Consider the following 16,814-nt stretch of genomic DNA (forward strand, 5'->3'; position numbering starts at 1 on the left):
AGAGTCCCAGATGAACCTACCTCACGGCAAGAGGTGCAAATGAGAGTAGCTATATCAAACTCCATTCTTCACCAAGTGCCACATATTAGACGAGGTTCTTTGCAATAACAGTGTAGCACAAAACGGCGATGCATCAGCATGGCCGCAGCTCTGAGCTGAAACCAGAAAAAAAAAATATATATATGTACATATACATATATATGTAGATATATGTGTGTGCGCGTGTATATATATGTTTGTATGTATATGTATATATATTTATACATAGAAACGTATATATGTATATATATATACATACATGTATATGCACACATATATGTATATATATATACATATATATATATATATATATATATATATATATATATATATATATATATATATATATGCATGTATATACGTATATATATATTATATATATATACATATATACTTTCATATATATATATATATATATATATACATGTATGTATATATATTATATATAAATACATATATAAACATTGATGATAAAATTATTTTAGCCTTGTCTACCTAGTCTTATTTTCCTTATACATATCAATCGTGTGTTCCTTTTCAACCTTCTACATACATACATACATACGTACAAGCATACATACATACATACATACATACCACATATATATATATATATATATATATATATATATATATATATATATATATATATATATATATATATATATGGCTCAGTGGTTAGAGCGTCGAGCTTACGATCGTGAGGTTGTGAGCTCGAATCCCGGACCGGGCTGCGTGTTGTGTTCTTGAGCAAAACACTTTATTTCACGTTGCTCCAGTTCACTCAGCTGTAGAAATGAGTTGCGACGTCACTGCTTCCAAGCTGTATCGACCTTTGTCTTTCCCTTGGATAACACTGGTGGCGTGGAGAGGGGAGGCCGGTATGCATGGGCGACTGCTGGTCTTCCATAAACAACCTTGCCCGGACTTGTATCTAGGAGGGTAACTTTCTAGGTGCAATCCCATGGTCATTCATGACCGAAGGGGGTCTTTACCCTTTTATATATATATATATATAGGGAGCAAATAATTCACGAGAAAAATAGTTCACGAAAATATAATTTGCGAAGATATCAGTGACACTGATATTATCTCGTGTAACAAGTTAAAATGATAATAACAGAATCAATAATATTGGCAATTGCAGGTCCCCAAAATGGCATTAAATAGCTGAAGGATTAAAAATGATTCAAAGAACGTTCTATGTATATCTACCTGCTGGAAATAACAGTCAAAACTCTTATTTCCAGCAGGTAGACATACTTAGTATGTCCTTTAATTAACTTTTAATATATGTGCGTGTGTGTGCGCGCGCGGGCACGTATGTATAAAAGAAAGGTGGCATAGGTGGAGAGTTTGTACAGGACGAAATAAGAAAAAACAATAATGTGGGTAGGTCATTAAGAATTTTAAAGTCACTGGAGGTGAAAAAGATTAAGTAAAAAAAAAATATAAAGGAAATGAAGCAAGACACAAAATCGTTAAAAATTACTGAAAATAAGCAAAAATGTACTCAGTCAATTTTGATGGATACTACACTAGTAATAATTCTAATAATAATCATGGATACATTACCAACTTTTCTATTTTTATTCACTTTACTCTCTTAAACTGAGGAAATTTATGTGTTCTTATGTTTAGATAAATCTACTGTCAAAAGACAAAGTGTTTACAGACAACATAGCTGCTAAACTAGAACAGCTTACTGATGATTATTGGTAATCCTCGGTTTATTATAGCCCTAAGTATGTTTTATTCTAAACGTAAATAAAGAAAACTGTAGTTATTTGATTTTCACATAAATATATTTTGTTTTCTAGTTTATCAACAGTCCCGTTTCTTGTGCCAGAGATGTTAATATAAAACATATTGCCTTGATAGATAATTGGATATTCACTGAATTATTAAAGATAAGTTGTGTGAAGCGGGAGTGAAAGTTTATGTATATGTGAGAGCATGTGTATGAGCATGCACGTATGGTGTGCTTATGCAAATATTGGCATGTATCCGTATACATGTTTGTGTTTTTGTACTATATATTTGAAAAGCAACTAAAAATATTCAATATTTTTTTGATTCTGTCATGATTTTTTTTTAGTCATTAGTTTTACTTTCCTCTTTTCTGTTTATCGATGTCTTAGTTACAATAATGCATATCGAGTCTTTGAGTACATTTTTTGCAAAGTACAAAGCAGCACCAATAAAATTTGCAATGGCAGTCCTCCGTTACAACTTTTGGAATTGTGACGAAGCCGCGTCCACAACACATGAGCACACAACCATCCAGTCCGTTACTTTCTCGTTTGCAACGACGATTCCGGGTACCAAGAGAACCGTAAGTTGTGTTTGTCAAGCAAAAATCTGGTGATTGTTTCAGATAGACCAGGTCTTTTTTGGATGGTTTCTTCAGCAATCTGCGAAGCGGTTTTAATTTCCGTTTTTTTCGGCTGAATTTCATTTGAGATGCGCTGTCATAACGTTTGAAGAGATATGAACCGGTCGAACGGAAGCTATCCATACTGCGCCAACATATTCTCACTGAGCAAGAACCAGATACTCCATGACACTTACATACTTTCTTGATGTTTGCCTTTATCGCCTGAAAACCAAAATATGGGGGGAAAATATGAATAAATTATATATATATATATAATCGTAAATATACTGCTGAAACAAAATAAATTGAAACAATGAAGAAATAACAACAACAAAAACAACAACAACAACAATAATAATAATAATAATAATAATAATAATAATGATAATAATAATAATAATAATGCTCTGATGCAGTACCAGGCAGTGGCACTCGTGTCTTCTGATCTTAATTGATTGTAAGTGTCATTATGTACATTGTTTCGTTTTGGTATAAAAGATGGGCTACAGCAAATATTCTGCTCAATACCACAGATTTGCTTGTCAGTTGTTTGACCGTAACCAGTTGAGCATGTCCCTTAGTGGCTGACGATATGTGCATCTCTGATCACGAGCAGAAGTAGTAGGGGAGCATCATTAGGGTTTGAATAATTCACCTCTGCAAACATGCGTGTTTCGTTCAACATCCTTAAACAACCCTTATTCAGGGACCTTTTGAGCGGGATGGGTTGCACGACCAGAAGAAAATTCTAACTGGGCCCCACTTGCAAGGTCATGTGCTGTTTATCTTGATATGAGATCACCATGTCGCGCACATATGGTTGTGATGCATGTGCCTAGTGTACCCTTATAAGACGGGTAGTCATGATGGGTATACTGGGCTTCGTGTATTTTACCCCAGTTTCACTTTGATGATGCACTGCTCTCTCACTCAATAATAATAATAATAATAATAATATATACTTATATACATATATACATACATATATATATATATATGTGTATATAATATATATATATATATATATATATTATATATATATATATATATACATATATATATATCCATATATATATATACATATACATATATATATATATATATATATATATATATATATATATATATAATATATACATATATATATAATATATATATATATATATATTATATATATATATATTATTATATATATATAATGTATGTATGTATGTATGTATGTATTATGAGGAGATAGATTAGATAGACAGATAAATAGATCGATATATGCATTCAGAGAGGGATATAGAGAGGATCTGTATACGCGCGCGCGTGTATAAAAGCTTTTGTAAAAATTACTTGATACTGATGCAATAATTAGAAAAATATTTCTTCAAAACTTATTAACTATTTTAAAAGATATTTTGTATCTTACAGAATCATTGTATATAGTGTTTATTTTATGTCTAGCGTTTATTTTGAGTGTCAGCACTTTCGTTTTTCAACTTTTCAAGCACATGCGTTATGAGCTAATGAATAAAGAGGAAGTAGTCTCTCTTTTTTTCTTTTGAAATGGTGTAGACTATTACCTTTCCGGTAAAAATTTTTTATGAGATCATTTTCTTTCGTAATCGATCATTTTCATATATTTTTTAAAATTGTTGACTATTTTAAATATTAACTATTTCTGGCTTAGTTTCGGATTTAGAATTCTTATACGGTACTCTTTTTTGGCTTTTCTTTCGTATTTGATCATTTTAATCTTTTATTTTGTAAAAAGGGAATATTTTAAATCTACCATTTGCACAAATGTCTAGATATTTACTACATGGAACATTTCAAAGCAATGAATCTTTAATTTTGTTGTTTATGCACGTTTACGCGACTGGTTACTTTAGTACCTGTTTCTCCAAGCTAATTCTCATAGCACTGTGGACGTGATACAATAGATGAGATCTTTTGTTTTGCAATTAATGTTTGCACTCACTTTCACTTCCTTCCCATTCTTGAATGTTTTGCTTGTTCCTTGCTCAGTTATTTTACACATCTCATAACGAAGGTCTTCTCAGTTTGTTACTTCTATTATTTGTTTCTCCGACATGAATCTCGCTGCTATTAGAAGTCTCTTCAGATTTGGGGATTGCCTTCGGCTGTTGATGATTTGTGATCTTTAAAAAATATCTGTCAGAGATTTAGTGATTGGTGTAGAATTGAGAGGTATCGTTTGGCTGAATGTAAGATGCTATGGCTCCTAGGATTATGGGTGACTACAAACGGAATATTTGTATTTGTATTTCCGTTTTCACCCTTAGCATGAGTATTTCTCCGTAAGGTGTAGATCAGGATTTCTTTTACTTCGGTTATGGCATGATTTAGTAACTTTTTGGAATATTTCTGTTTTTGAAGGAACAGTCGTTATTCTCATCTCCTGTAATCTGTAACTATTGAGCATATACGTCTAGTGTGTTCATTTTTGTATGGAAACAGTAGCAAGATCCGAAATTTAAATATAGGTGTGTGATTGTGTCCTTGCAGTAGAGATCAGTTGATCAGTTGTAACAATCTCATTTTCTTTAATTATTACAATATTCAGAAAAGTGAGTTCCTTTTCATTCATTTCTATAATGTGTTTGAAAAGTTGAATTTCATGGCTTCGCTTGCATGGAATTTATGAGTTTTATAATATTACCTTGAGAACCAGGAATGAAATCAAAAGCGTGAGCTTGAAGTAACCGTTTTTGCACGTGTCGTTCACAAAAGGTTTTAGACAAAAGATCATAAGGATAAGCGTTTTCTTCAAATATTCATTTCATATTCCCCACAAAATATTCAGGCAGTGGATATTTCAGGAAATCAGGCTCGGTTTACCAGCTGATGATCGGAGACTAGTAACTCTGAGTACTTGAAATCGGAGCATTTCAGTTATAATGCATCACACTCACTCACACACGCGCTCGCGCACACACATACGTACAAACACACACACACACACACATGCATATATATACATTGCGAGAGAGAGAGAGAGAGAGAGAGAGAGAGAAAGAAAGAAAGAGAGGGAGTGAAGCAGATAGCTAGCTAGGCAGACAAATATGTATCTAGATAGATAGATCATGAATGCAGTCATTTCTATTTGTATTTGTTTTTTATGTTAATAATTCTAAACTTAAGTACTAAGCTTCAGTAACGTTGTAGCCTGCCTTAATCTCGTGAATGTTATATATATATAGATATATATATATATATCTATATATATATATATATATATATATATATATTATATATATATATATATACGTATAAGGGTGAAAAGGAACACACGAGTTGATATATATGAAAAAACAAGTCAAAATAGAAAATGCTAAAATAATTTTATAAAGAACATTTCAGTACCGGTTTCGGTCATTTTGAGACCTTTTCAACTGTAACGATTAAATAATTAAATTTAGAAAAATTAAAAGAAAAGTTTTTTTAAAGGAATATTTGTATAGTGTTCAAATATAAGTGGCATTCTGCCTTTCTCTGTCTCCCTTGTTTGCAGTTGTGTGTTCGAGGTCGTTGTGAATTCTTGGTAGGGTAGAAGAAGAAGAAGGTTGATAGGAGAGGGGGTGGAAAAATTTGGGAGTGCCTTGATTGTCGTATTTTGAATGGTCAGTGACGGCTAGCAGTTGCAGTTCAATTCAGGAGAATATTTCTATTGAAAGGTTTGTTTATGGAATTTGCGTAGGTGTTATACTAAAACGCATTAGTGATAAAGTTAAGAGGTAGAAGGTGGAGCAGAAGAAGAAGAAGAAGAAGAAGAAGAAGAAGAAGAAGAAGAAGAAGAAGATGACGATGTTGATGATGATGATAATGAAGAAGAAGAAGGAGAAGGAGAAGAGGAAGATGATGATGATGGTGATGATGATGACGACGATGATGATGATAATGATGATGAAGAAGAAGAAGAAAAAAGAGAAGGGAGAATATGAATGAGTGGAAGTAGTGAGGTGTTGTATGACTTGAAGTTGGCATGTTATGGATTATAGCTGTGATTGGGGTTGATTTGTAATGGATTCTTTGGAATTTAATATTTGCGTGTGTATTTCTGTTATTCTAAAGCTGAGGTGCATTAATCGTTTGTCGTAGACCCGTTAAGAAGTGGCCTGCATTTTGTAATAAAGAGAGTTTCTTTACTTATTCGTTGTCTCGGGGTTGTATCGACCCTAAATTGGTAGAGGGGAAAAATCCTGAAGCCTGGTGTTTTGTTGTTGGCGCAAGTATCTATGTGTTGGCTGAAAGCTATTTTTCTGTTTTGGGGAATTTTTATCTGGGATATGTGCAGGGCCATTCTTTTACGCAAACTATTTTTTGTTTGGCCTATGTACTGCTCTTGACACCCAGAGCAGGTTAGTGTGTATATCAGGTTCTCCGAAGCACATGTGAAGTTGCTTTTCACTGTAAACCGTTGTCCCTGTTTGAAGGAGAACTCTGATCCCTCAATTAGATAATCGCATATCCCGCAATTGGGTCTTCCACATTTTTTTTACTGTCGGCTTCTGTGTTGAAGAGTGTATTCGGGCTTGTGTTAGGAGACTTTTCATAGATTTAGGCTGTCTCTTGCTTTTTATGATCGTGTGTGTTTGGAGGATTGTGTTCATTCTGTGGTCTTTTTTTAGGAGGGGTACGTTGTGGAATATGGTGCCGAAGGCTTCATTATTGAGAGTGTTGTGTGTGGAGATGTATGGTAAGGCTTTTGGTCGTAAGTTTTTCTTTGATTTGGGATGTCTCAGTTCCTTGATGTTAAGTTGAAGGGCACGTTGAATGCACATGTCAATAAGTGAAGGTGGGTAGTTCCTGGTGATAAGGGTATCTTTTAGTTCTTGTAGTCGTGTGTCTCTGGTGTTTGCATTAGAAACTATAGTGCATATCCTTTTTGCTAGATTGAAGGGGATATTCATCCTGGTGTGTCTGGGGTGGCATGAATTGAATGGAAGATATTGCTTAGAATCTGTAGGCTTATAATATATGTCTGTTTCTATTACATTATTAGCTTTCTTAATGAGGATATCGAGGAAGGGGAGTTGTTGCTGGCTATATTCCATCGTGAATTGGATGTTTACGCCCAGTCCGTTTAAAATTTCTTGGAATTCTTTGAGTTTCTCTATATTTTCATGCCTAAGAATGAAACAGTCATCTAGATATCTCTTCCAGTTGTTTTCTATGTAGATGGAGAAAGGGCTGCCATATCTTTCTAGAACCTTACGATACAGACTGATCTCTAGATATCCTATGACTAGGTTGACAAACGAGGGGGCCATTCGTGTACCCATCGCAGTCCCCGATTTTTGTCGGTAGAAGTTGTCTTTGAAGGCGAATAAGTTATTTTCCAGGATGAATTTAACCCCTTCTATCACGAATTCTTTTTTGATGCGATGTGGGAGTTCGTTGGCGTGATTCTCTAGCCAGAATTGGATTGCCTCTAGTCCTAGGTTGTGGGGGATATTGGAGTAGAGGTTGACTACATCGAAGGATACCAGTATGGTGTTTTTGTTTATAGTATTCGGTAGGTGATTGAGCATATCCAAGTCGTTCCTTATATAGCTTTTGACATGTTTGAGGAGTGGTTTTAACAGGGTGTCTAAAAAGTTACTGAGGCGGTGGGTTTCGCATGCGGGACCTGCTATTATGGGTCTCAATTTTAGGTCATTAGGATTAGGGACTTTAATTATGTCAAAGAATATGATTATATGACCAATTTCACAAGTAAAATCAGCCAATTCTACGGTATACCTAAGATACACAAAAGTGAGAAAATAAGTAACGCATGCAAGATAGATACAGACAAAATAATTAAAGTCCCTAATCCTAATGATTAGCAAGAGACAGCCTAAATATATGAAAAGTCTCCTAACACAAGCCCGAATACACTCTTCAACACAGAAGCCGACAGTAAAAAAATGTGGAAGACCCAATTGCAGGATATGCGATTATCTAATTGAGGGATCAGAGTTCTCCTTCAAACAGGGACAACGGTTTACAGTGAAAAGCAACTTCACATGTGCTTCGGAGAACCTGATATACACACTAACCTGCTCTGGGTGTCAAGAGCAGTACATAGGCCAAACAAAAAATAGTTTGCGTAAAAGAATGGCCCTGCACATATCCCAGATAAAAATTCCCCAAAACAGAAAAATAGCTTTCAGCCAACAACAAAACACCAGGCTTCAGGATTTTCCCCCTCTACCAATTTAGGGACGATACAACCCCGAGACAACGAATAAGTAAAGAAACTCTCTTTATTACAAAATACAGGCCACTTCTTAACGGGTCTACGACAAACGATTAATACACTTCAGCTTTAGAATAACAGAAATACACACGCAAATATTACATTCCAAAGAATCCATTACAAATCAACCCCAATCACAGCTATAATCCATAACGTGCCAACTTCAAATCATACAACACCTCACTACTTCCACTCATTCATATTCTCCCTTCTCTTTTTTCTTCTTCTTCTTCCTCTTCTTCTTCATCATCATTATCATCATCATCGTCGTCATCATCATCACCATCATCATCATCTTCCTCTTCTCCTTCTCCTTCTTCTTCTTCTTCATTATCATCATCATCAACATCGTCATCTTCTTCTTCTTCTTCTTCTTCTTCTTCTTCTTCTTCTGCTCCACCTTCTACCTCTTAACTTTATCACTAATGCTTTTTAGTATATTCCATAAACAAACCTTTCAATAGAAATATTCTCCTGAATTGAACTGCAACTGCTAGCCGTCACTGACCATTCAAAATACGACAATCAAGGCACTCCCAAATTTTTCCACCCCCTCTCCTATCAACCTTCTTCTTCTTCTACCCAACCAAGAATTCACAACGACCTCGAACACACAACTGCAAACAAGGGAGACAGAGAAAGGCAGAATGCCACTTATATTTGAACACTATACAAATATTCCTTTAAAAAAACTTTTCTTTTAATTTTTCTAAATTTAATTATTTAATCGTTACAGTTGAAAAGGTCTCAAAATGACCGAAACCGGTACTGAAATGTTCTTTATAAAATTATTTTAGCATTTTCTATTTTGACTTGTTTTTTCATATATATCAACTCGTGTGTTCCTTTTCACCCTTATACATATATATATATAATATATATATATATATATATATATATATATATATATATATATATATATATATATATATATATACATATATATATATATATATATATATATATATATATATATATATATATACATATATATATATATACATACATACATACATACATATATATATATACATGCACACACACACAACTTTTGCTAATTCTAATTACATATACGATCTAAAGAGCAAGTAAATACACATTTTACCTCTGAAAAATTCCATATTATATATAGATATTCATATTATATATACGATGGTTGTTCATGTATATATATATATATATATATATATATATATATATATATATATATATATGTATATAAATTTTCTTAACTTATGAAAAATATAGAATAATAGTATAATGAAACAATTACCTTTCGTCCGGCTCCGTTATTCCAGAGGTTCATCAATCCCATACCTATTTCTCTCCGCTCTACCGTATCCACAAAATCTCTTGAAAATTTGGATCCGAATAAAATGTTATCAGAGCAACCACCCCATTCAAAATCATCTGGATTTTCGTCTACTCTAAGTTTCTGCCCACAGCCACAGTGATTCAGTTGCCCTTTAGAGCAGCCTCGAGACACGCTATACATAATACCAGCCGAAAAAATAGCATATAGATAAGCTGTCTCTCTACTCTCTGAAAAACAAAACAAAATAAAGTAAAAAGTTTGAATACCAAATTACTATGACATTCCTATAAGACTACAGAGACAGAACGTTCAAATAGAATAAATTTACAAGTTCATTAAATGTAATATTGACTTTTAAGTTCCTTCAGTGATATAATATACGGTACTGTTTAATCCTTTTAGTAGTATTCCACTTCTACAAGAAAATATTAGATGCAGTAGTATATCATATCATATCTGAATCTTTAATAGAAAGATCTGTAACGCAAATGATAGTAAGGCGTATTCTATTTTGGACCTTATAAGCTGTATATTTAATTAGAGCTTAAGTAACGGAATATATGCACGGAGATATATAATAAAGAAAATATAAAATTGTAGATACCTGATAAGAAGACAAAATGAATTGAAAATTTTACAGAAGAATAAATGCATACAAAATATCTATAGAATTATATAATACTTTAAATTTGTCAGATAATATTTTTGGAGACCTGTATGTAATAAGCAATACACACTTACTAAAGTGTATGCATAAGTTATTAAAAATATATATATCAGCATGTACTTTATACAGGTGAGTCGTTGAAGGCAAACTTTCTATTTATGTTTGTGTTTACTTGAGAGAGATGGATTAAATGAAACATTTGATTATCTTAAATTGTGCGAAATAAACAATAACGTATATTAAAACAAAAATCTCTGGCGCAGAAAACTAGATAAACTTTTAAGAGGAATGTAATATAATAAAAATCCTTCGTAGCAGCTCATTAACCTTCACAAAGTAAAGTTTATGAGGAGCCAGAAATGATAAATCGACGGATTAAATGACTTACGATGTTCAACTTCCCCTCTTTAAATTTTTAATTCAACTGCTGAAAGTCCTAATTTTATCATTATTTCTGGAAAATCAAAAAATATATACTAGATACGAGGGGTGTTCATTAGAATTTTCCCCTGACCCACTTCCCAAGGACTGGGATAAACGAAATATGACATAATTATTAGTCCTTCTCTATATGGCCACCACAAATGATGACACACTTTTCCCATCGCTTTATGCAGCTGTGAAAACCACGTCTTTAGAAGCCGGTAGGTTGCTTCTGGAGCCAAGACTTTACCTCGGAAAATGAGTTCATCATCATCCACAAAGTGTGTGTGTGTGTGGAAGGGGGGTATGTGTGCATGTGTGTGTACGTATACATTGTATTACGTTGGAACAGTAAGTGCTACTGCTTCTCAAAATAGAATAGGCATTTTTTGTTTAATCCTGATAATAATTCCCCTCTTTATTAATAACATAACCCCATCTCTTTGGCAAAGTGTTAGTCCTACGGGCGTAAAATTGTTTGGGTTTCCAACCAAAGAAACACTAAATACTATTTATGACCCCTCCATAATCAAGTAACTGTTTCTCCCTTTAAGTAATGTTGTAAGATTATAGTCAGCTGGAGCAACGCTGTGAGAATAAAGAGGATGTGGCAAATTTTCGATATGTACTGCCTTTTTCTCTCTTTTACTGATTGACTCGAGCAATATGTGGTCTTGCATTATCGACTGAGATCAAATATGAATGCTTCCACTTGATGACAATGCTTCACATTAAACGTTTCGATATTTCAAAGACAGCACAATTCATATTCCAGCAAACAGAGGCCAGAATTATTTTTCTAGTGTAGCCTTTGTTTGGAGATGGATTTTCCTTTTTCTTTGAGCGCTAACCATTGTCGTTTCCGTATGATATGATTATAAGGGACCTACTTTCTATCAGTTTTGACGATTTTAAAGGCAAGGTTCGGTAGTAAATCTGCACTACAATGGCGAGAAGAGAGCAAATCATTGATTAATCTGAGAAGCAGCCAGATGATGTGTGACTTGATTTTAATTCATTTGTTGACTCTCTTACAATTTGCTTTGGATTGTCCTCAGCTAAAGCCTTCAGAAGCTCAATATTTTCAGAACTTGATCATCTAGATTGAAGGGAATCTGCGTGAGAAAAATTTACAGAGCGAAGTTGGTCAAACCCTCTTTGTCATATAGACACTTAAAGCTTCATTTTCATAGAGAGAAGAAATATTTCTTGCCGCTTCCATTGCTGAAGAGACCATTTTGAATCCATTGAGCATGAGATGTCTGATACGAGTCTGATCTAAACTCATTTTAAAAGGGTTAAAATCGATAGGAAATTAATCACTATGGTATAAAGTAATCTGCAAAGAAAGTATAAAAGCATTATAATGTGAAACTTAATACCTATGTTACCGTAAGTATTGAAAAACTACTCTCAAAATGAACGAGTCAAAAAATGGTATAAGCCCTGCTTTCCAACCTAATATGTGTCCACGTTCGTGTACTTCACACACGAGTACACACACACACGCACGCACACACACACACACACACACACACACACACACACACAACACACAACTACTGAACATGTAAGTTCAGTATTACAAAACAGGTATCATTCGATACAAATGTAGTTAAGTATGCATATATATATATATGTACACACACACATACGCACACGCACACATGTTCATATAGATTATATATTGGTCGTAACTCTAAACACTATGTATAGAAGATATTCATCATACTCCTTACCTAATTAGCACATATTTCACAAAAGGAATAAATTGAAAATAAATCGTTCTGAGTCAAGGGAAGTAATTGGCATTGATGCATTACTCTTAGAATATGGACATAAGTAACTTCCCCTAACTGTACGTTCATATCTAAAGGAGATGTGATGAATAAATATGTTATAAAACTGTATTATGAGAAGCGTCAAATTCGTCAACTTTATATATGCCATAGTCTATTGAGGAAAATTACCTGCTTCGTTCGTCCAAAATATTTTATGCAAGAAGATCGCATATATGTACCATTCTTACGATTTTATACTTATATAAAAAAAAAAAATAAGCCAAGTGTATTCAACTTCATGTTGAAGTGGAAAATCGTTGTACATAAATGAAAATCTCAATATCGGTATCTTATTTAGCACATTCTCGGGCGCGTCTTAACAGGAATTTGAAGATCAACGATTAAAATCCAACAATTTGATTTGAAATCTATTTTTTATACTTGTTAATATTGTTAAAACAGTTGATGACTATTACGCTCTGTTGCTGAAGAATGGGGTTTTCTCTAATATAATCTATAATACATTAAAAGTTAGTTTGAATATTGCTTGCTTGCAATGTTACCCAACAAAACTGGCGCATAATGGGAAAATACTATGAATTAGGTTTGCCCTGAAATGTTAATACGAGCGGAATTAAATTAGTTTCGCGTAAATCGGAGCAGTAGTTATTGAGATATTCAGTGTTTGGGCTAAAAATTCCCAAAACGGTGCATAATAGGGAAAATTTCCCGAATATAACATCATCCCAAAAGAGAAGAAACTCTAGCCTTTCGATTAGACAGTGGTTTGACAACGAAAAAATACGATTTATTTTTTACAGTAAATCTTTCTATTTTCGCTTTTGTTAAACACAATATTTTAATTATTCACAAGTGAATGCAATTTTAGAAATGTAAGTTCTTTGTACAGTCTTTTTTGATTATTTTCAAGTGACTACCATTACAAAAAATTTTATTCACATATTCAAAAAATATTTTAAAGTGAAAATGACTTTAAAAATACGGTAAATATTTCGTAAAAGACCTCGGTCTGAAATAGTTTTTTCCCTAGGTTTTTTCGAGTACATTCAACGTATCTCACCTCCAAAGATTTGGCTGTTATTTCTTGCATGACCTGCTACCACGTAACAGCTATTTGCAATAAAGGACCCGAAATACCTGTTACATGTGCAAGAAATAGCAGCCAAATCCTTCCTTTTCTGCGGAAAGGAGCCGTTTACGCGTGATTTCGATGTCACATTCGTTGAAAAAATACGAAATAACCTTTGAAAAGAAAAATAAAACCCACGAAACAAAACTCCGTTGCTGGGAAACTCAGAGTTACCCGGTAACTCAACGGGTCATGGGTAGTTTAGTTAAACTTAATAAAATCTCGGCTGCAATCTGAAATTGAGCTTTTATTGTGTTGATTTTATTGTCTTAGTTACTCGAAGTTAAGGGATAGAGGAATAATTTCTTTTTATCGTCCTTATTTGTGTTCCGCGTTTATTTCATTTTTCCAATCTACTTGTTATAAATTTTCGCCTTTATATTGTGATTGTGAGTATTGTACATTGGTCTTCATTGAATTTTGTGATTTTTATAATTATTAAACTGGGCAACAAAATGAAAAGCATTGTCTGCTACCCAGATAAATAGTGCTGTACGAAACTAAATCGAGTACATTTTTCTTATAATCAACTACGTACTTTTCTTCGATAGGAGAATCAGGGAGTTAATCGTGTGACGTGTCAAGATCTTCAAGTGAAACATGTGAGAGAGGAACTGGGACAGGGTTCTCTGAGTCATGTGGGATCTGCTTTAGTGCCGACTTGCAATCTGCATACACAATTTTTGCTTTGGTCTTCTTTGAGAAACCACTAATATTAGTCATGTAAAAGTAACAATCAGAGACATGATTGATTGGCTGACGTCATACCATTGGTACAGCAAAAGGCATTCCTTTCCGTTTTCCATTCAGCCACTGTGTAAGCCCTGAGTAACACCTCTTGTGTTGGTCCTCAACATTACACCCGAAATAATATTGATAGGCAACTTTTAATTTGATGGCAATGTTCTTCCGCTGGTCACGAAGAGCAAATTTTCCACAGACATAACAAAAGTTGTCTGGGTGATTCACACAGCCTCTCCTATTCATGATCTAACACAATGAACAGAGTTAAAACAGTAATTACGCAGAGCAAGAGATACATATACCACACGTGACGGCAGAGCAAACAACACTGAGAGTTACCAAGAACGTAATACGTCAGCGCCATCTATTGCTAAACTAAATAATGAACTTTCTCATCGTTTTTTTTTATTGCTGTTGTTTCTTTAATTATGAATTAAGATCGCTTTCATTTTAGCAAATTTTATAATACAGCGTATATCTAGCCGAAAGTATAGTTATAATCATGCGCATGCGTATAACTCAAAATCCTGACGTGGTAGAACAATACTGAGTGCAGATTCGGAATCAGCATCCTCGATTTAGTCTAAAACACATGCTTTTACTCTTGAAGAGTTCACCGAGTCGGTTATCTATTTTATATTGGTTTATCGTTTTGTTAGAAAATATTGGTGTATTTTAGAATTCTTGTTTGCTTAATATTAGGTTCAAGTAAGACTGCAAAATGGTCGAATCGTTAGCACCGTCGGACAAAATGCTTAACGGTATTTTTTCCGTCTCAATATGTTCTTAGTTCAAATTGCGCCGAGATTGACTTTGTCATTCATCCTTTCGAGATCGATAAAATAAATACCATTTGGGCATTAGAGTCAATGTAATCGACTTACCCCTCCCCTCAAAACTGCTGGCCTTGAACCGAAATTGGAAAGAAATTTTAGTTTTTGTTTAGTTTGGGAGCTATTCGCATGCTTATAGAATTTAAGACTAGATATTAAATGTAGGAGGTCGGAAATGTTGGTGTATTCATTAAGGAGAGAGAGAGAAAGAGAGAGAGAGAAACAAAGAGAGAGAGAGAGAAACAAAGAGAGAGAGAGAGAAACAAAGAGAGAGAGAGAGAAACAAAGAGAGAGAGAAACAAAGAGAGAGAGAGAGAGAGAGAGAGAAAGAGAGAGAGAGAGAAACAAAGAGAGAGAGAGAGAAACAAAGAGAGAGAGAGAGAGAGAGAGAGAGAGAGAGAGAAAGAGATGGGGAGAGTGCAATTTTCATGTTTGCCTTTTGCTGGTGTGAGATAGTAGTTTTATATATCTTTTAATTAGCTTTTGTAATCACGCTACATATTTTATCTTTTACTTATTTCAATCATTAGACTGCAGCCATACACCGACATGAAGAATTTCTAGTTGAATGTATCGACCCCAGGACATATTTTTACTTTAAGCCTGGTACTTTTTCTATTGATCTCTTTTTCCAAACCACTACGTTACGGGGGCGTAAACACACTAACACTGGTTGTCAAGCGGTGGTGGGGGACAAACATAAACATACATACATGCATATACATAGATACATACATACATACATACATATATATATATATATATATATATATATATATATATTATATATATATATACATACATACATACATACATACATACATACATACATACATACATACATATATATATATATATATATGTATGTATGTATGTATGTAAATTGAGAGAAAACTGTCGTATATATAAATTAATTGTTATCGCCATATTAATATGGCATTCTTATAGATATAAGAATAATCGCTGCCGCTGGTCAGCTCCATCAGGCCACCGCCTTAAGATTGCTATTGATACACGATCTGTATCCATTATAACCTTCGAACAAGGGAGGTCAGCCGCTTCACACTGCCAGTCCGACAGCTACAGACGCGTTTCGGGGTATTGCCCCTTGTCAATGTAGCGCAGTCAGACCCCGCAGGTGTCGCCACTGACGTCTCTGTTCGAAGGCTTATATTTACCTAGTTTCAGTGGAATACATCCACTATATATATATATATATATATATATATATATAT

General features: G+C 33.9%; 1 protein-coding gene across 1 annotated transcript in view; it reads right to left on the reverse strand.

Moving 5' to 3' along the window:
• Nucleotides 1-1,531: 1,531 nt before the first annotated feature.
• Nucleotides 1,532-16,814, reverse strand: part of LOC115220288 (protein Wnt-5b-like) — a 93,611-nt gene continuing 78,328 nt past the window's right edge. The window contains exons 3-4 of the mRNA XM_036509947.1: nt 9,940-10,208; nt 1,532-2,638 (exon numbers count right to left, since the gene is read on the reverse strand). Coding sequence (XP_036365840.1) covers nt 2,177-2,638; nt 9,940-10,208 — 731 coding nt within the window. The 3' untranslated portion in view covers nt 1,532-2,176. The remainder of the gene's footprint in view (nt 2,639-9,939; nt 10,209-16,814) is intronic.

The sequence above is a fragment of the Octopus sinensis genome, linkage group LG16, assembly GCF_006345805.1.
Source record: "Octopus sinensis linkage group LG16, ASM634580v1, whole genome shotgun sequence".
Classification (NCBI taxonomy): domain Eukaryota; kingdom Metazoa; phylum Mollusca; class Cephalopoda; order Octopoda; family Octopodidae; genus Octopus; species Octopus sinensis.